Consider the following 4,838-nt stretch of genomic DNA (forward strand, 5'->3'; position numbering starts at 1 on the left):
CCTTAGAAGCTAATTCCTTTCTAACTAAATGCAAATTAAAAAGGCCATTGCACAAACAAGGTCCTAAAAAAAAGTATACAAAATAACATGTTGAAGAATTGTTAAATTATTACAGCAAATGCATTAACAAAAGTTGCAGTAATAATTTGTCTCCGTCTATATTACTGTAACATGTGACATCCGTGGTTATCATTTGGTGCCTAGTGCAACTGTTTGTATTGAAGGGTGGAAATGTTTACTTGAATCTAAGCGTAGTTCAAAAGAAACTTGGTCCATGTGGCCTCTGTCTTATAAAAGGTCACCTATCTATTAAAAGAAAATAAGGAGCCAAATAAGGCCATTGTAAAACAGTTTACAACAGACCAGCAACTTGTTCACCAGCTGAGCAAAAAGCCAGACTCTTTGGGAAACGGACTTTCCTGTATCTGTATTGAAATCAGTTTTGATCATGCAGCAAAGGAATCTTTATTCCATACAAACGCTTGGCCATGAGAACCATTCTGCTTGTGGGGCGACATCTGCGTGGCCCGTGCCACTACCAGAGCTGAGAATCGAGAAGAAATGGCGCTGGCTGAAAGCCTGTCACTCTCTGATTGTCGTTATGCTTTTTATAGCACTGACTGGACTAGTGTTTGGTGTATGTTACTTGTATCACCTCCAACAACAACTTAACCAATTGAAGCAGGTAAGTTTATCAGTTTATAGATTATCAAAAGAAAATTAAAATGTAGATTTAAAAAAAATAGAATGAGTTACTCTAAACACTTGTAATATTTGCAGAACATCGATGGAAGTCTGCAGAAGAATCCAGAGAAACTTACTGGTGAGTACAAACTTTTAAAAAACATTTTTATATGTAGCAAACTTTACGGTGAGTGAGTAGCATTAAAGGAAATCATGCAGCAAGTGCCTTTGTTTATCATTCGGGGCTTATTGCTTTCTGTGAAACCAATTGTTATGGTCTAAATTTGCTATGTTGTAGGAGCTGAGGACAAGACCAAACCAAAGAACGACGTTCAAATGGCCGCCCACCTTACAGGTCGGTAGTTACTCTGTGTGTTTCATAGGGATAAACAAGTGAAAAAGGAAACCAGTTACTGGTAAAGAACTAATAAAGAATAAAGGGAAATAAATTAATTGAAAAAAAAATAGTAGAAAACAAATAAATAATAAGAGAAATGACAAAATGAAAAGGAAGTAAAGATGGAATAGAAAATAAAGAACAACAATGTAAAGAATGAAAAATGAAAAGGAGAAATTGTTCTGTGATGAACACATTAAAATATGTTATGTCCTGGAATTCTGAACAATTATTTCAGCTTGTTTGACCAAAAACGACCAGTATATATACTATAAATAAACTAGTTATGGTTAGTCAACATTTGCAGTCCATTGCATAATAAGTGCTAGATAACATATTTGTTTAACATTAAAATGCAATTTGCAGGAAAACGATCAACTGATGATTCCAATAGATTGAAGTGGGAGACTTCTCTGGGTCATGCCTTTATCCTGGGGATTACGTACAAGGATGGAGCGTTGATCATCAATGAAACCGGGCAATACTTTATTTACTCAAAAATCAATTTCCGAGGAAGTCAATGTGAGGTACTCCCATTGCACCAAAGTGTATTCAAATGCCATAACAATGACCAAAACGATGTAAAGCTGATGGAAATCAGGGTATTCAACTACTGCAGTGGTGTTGAAGCATGGGAGAAAAATACCTTTCAAGCCGGAATATTTCATCTACGTGAAGGAGCGCAGTTGTATGTCAGTGTGCCTAATCCAAGAATGGTTAGTGCTGACGAGTTGATGACTTTCTTTGGGGTATACAAGCTTTAGTTCATGCTCTTAATATACCTGTGTGACCTTGATACACATTAGAGGCCTTTGAATTTTAAGTCACAATGCTGCACAGTAATTAATGTGACAGCAAGGAAATTCAAAAGTTTTACAAAGCTCTGGCCATATGCTAATTTTTTTCTTTGCCCACTATTTTAAAATAGTTATAAGCTGTATTTGAAGTTCAGGAAGTCTGCAGAAAGAACAGTTAAAACAAATCTCTGTAGTGTAGCTACTAAAATAAGTGTTTCATGCAATTATGCTGTTTATTTCCAATTTTCTCTCCTTATGACTCAAATTGAGGTACAGTTCAATGGGCATGAATAGCCTTCAAGTATCTTACATAAGTGATTATTCTTCATGTGTGAGCCTAGACAATGAGTGTTAGCAGGTTATTTTACCAGGGGGTGCATCACAATTGAGCCCAATAGTCTATTCACCTGACATCCACATGTGTGCAATTCAGTACAGGGAGTTACCAGATAGTGATTAAGAACATGAGTTTTCCTTTCCTAGTCCAGGGATACTGAGGCCAATTATACCTGCTGACCCGTCTGATGTCAGCTAACTTGGGATGGATAGCAGTTTGAATCTGGGGTCTGTTTGGCCCCACATCGTGCACTGTTCGCCCACACAGCCATCAGCAGTGCTCAGTTAACATGTCCCTGACCACTAAGCTGAAATTATGCATGAAGTGCAATTCAATAATACTGCCCCCTGCTATCGAGCACGATAGTCTTAACATAGGAACTTGGGAACATGAGTAGGCCATTCAGCCCCTCGAGCCTGTTCCACCATTCAATTAGATCATGGCTGACCCGTATCTCAACTCCATTTACCCACCTTGGTTTTGTAACCTTTAATACCCTTACCTTATCTTAATGCTAAAGGGATCAAGGGATATGGGGAAAAAGTGGGAACAGGCTACTGAGTTAGACGATCAGCCATGATCATTTTGAATGGTGGAACAGGCCCGAAGGGCCGAATGGCCTACTCTTGCTCCTATTTTCTATGATTCTATGACTCTAACAAAAATCTATCAATTTCAGTTTTGAAATTATTAATTGACCCCTGGCCTCAACAGCTTTTCTGAGGAAGTTCCAGATTTCCACTACCCTTTGTGTGATGAAGTGCTTCCTGACATCACCCTCGAATGACCTAGTTCTAATTTTAAGGTTATGTCCCCTTATTCTGCACTCCCCCACCAGAGGAAATAGTTTCTCTCTCTCTACCCTATCAATTCCTTTAATCATCTTAAACACCTCAATTAGGTCACCCTTTAATCTTCCATACTCAATGGTGTACAAGCCTAGTCTATGCAACCTGTCCTCATAATTTAACCCTTTTTAGTATCATTCTGGTGAATCAGCGCTGCATCCTCTTCAAGGCCAATATATCCTTCCTGAGGTGTGCTGCCCAGAGCTGAACGCAGTACACCAGATGGGGTCTAACCAGAGCTCTGTACAGCTGTAACATAACTTCCACCCCTTTGTATTCCAGCCCTCTTGAGATAAAGGCCAACATTCCATTAGCCTTTTTAATTATTTTTTGTACCTGCCCAGTAGCTTTTAGTGATTTCTGTACTTGGACCCCTAAATCTCTCTGCTCCTCCACAGTTCCTAGCTTCTTTCCACTTCTTAAACCATTGACGGAGCATGACATGCCGTAAAGTAAGTGTTTCATAAAAGACTCAGTGGGCCAGGTAATACAATCATGGACATTCTATGTGACAAAGTATGCCACGATGTGATTGACGAGAGCCAGGCCCCCAACTCCAATCAAGTTATGTGGTTGCAACACAACAACAAACAAATTGCATTTATACAGCACCTTTAACATAGTAAAACATCCCAAGGCACTTCACAGGAGCGTCATTGGATAAAATTTGACACCGAGCCACATAAGGAGATATTAGGACAGGAGACCAAAAGCTTGGTCAAAGAGGTAGATTTTAAGGAACTTCTTAAAGAAGGAGACAGAGGTAGAGCTGTGCAGAGGTTTAGGGAGGGAATTCCAGAGCTTAGGGCCTAGACAGCTGAAGGCACAGCTGCCAACGGTGGGGCAAAGGAAATCGGGGATGCACAAGAGGCCAGAATTAGAGAAGCACCGAGATCTCGGATAGTTGTTTGCATCATAGCATAGTGTCCGTTCATCCGTTGTTGCAGTGAACGGATGAACAGACACCACACAACAATCGCCAGACAGGAGGGTTCCCTCCCAGTCGGGGAACACTTCAGCAGTCAAGGACATTCAGCCTCCGATCTTCGGGTAAGCGTTCTCCAAGGCGGCCTTCGAGACACACGACAACGCAAAATCGTCGAGCAGAAATTGATAGCCAAGTTCCGCACCCATGAGGACGGCCTCAACCGGGATCTTGGGCTCATGTCACGCTACATGTAACCCCACCAGCGAAAAGAAGTTATCTGTATTTAATACAACTGGACATTCTCTCTCTCTCTCTCTCTCTCTGCCTTTCAGGTCTCTTTCTCTCTCTGTCTTTGTGACCTGACCCATTGTGTATTCAGTATACTGGGATGTAATGTTTTCCATGGCTAACCTGTCTGAACACCAACGACACCTTTGATTGCTGTGATCATCTCCCAGCCGAGGTGTTATAGGGGGCAGTTGGAAAGATTATCTGTATTCACCAGGCATTGTTCTCTGACTATATATGCTATGCGTTTTTAGAATCCCTTCACTCACCTGATGAAGGAGGAAAGCTCCGAAAGCTTGTGATTTAAAATAAAACTGTTGGACTATAACCTGGTGTTGTGCAAGTCCTTACATTTGTCCACCCCAGTCCATCACCGGCATCTCCACATCATCGTATTAGAAGCTATAACATTTCAAGAGTATTACTATGCAGAATCTTCCGTAAGAAACACTTTACTACATTGAAGTAACAATTCCCCTGATCACTACATGTTGCAACATCGTAAAAGTATTTGTGGAGAATTGCTCTATTTTTAGTGAAATCATAAAATTGTTTCTTT

At 40.3% G+C, this 4,838-nt stretch overlaps 1 protein-coding gene across 1 annotated transcript; it reads left to right on the forward strand.

Annotated features, from left to right (window-relative positions):
* Window positions 1–239: 239 nt before the first annotated feature.
* LOC137325058 (tumor necrosis factor ligand superfamily member 6-like) lies at window positions 240–4,607 on the forward strand. Its single transcript, XM_067989755.1, has 4 exons — window positions 240–685; window positions 781–823; window positions 983–1,039; window positions 1,448–4,607. The coding sequence occupies exons 1-4, from the start codon at window positions 449–451 to the stop codon at window positions 1,843–1,845; spliced, it is 735 nt and encodes a 244-aa protein (XP_067845856.1). The 5' UTR covers window positions 240–448; the 3' UTR covers window positions 1,846–4,607.
* The last annotated feature ends 231 nt before the right edge of the window (window positions 4,608–4,838 follow it).

This window comes from Heptranchias perlo, chromosome 9 (assembly GCF_035084215.1).
Source record: "Heptranchias perlo isolate sHepPer1 chromosome 9, sHepPer1.hap1, whole genome shotgun sequence".
NCBI lineage: Eukaryota > Metazoa > Chordata > Chondrichthyes > Hexanchiformes > Hexanchidae > Heptranchias > Heptranchias perlo.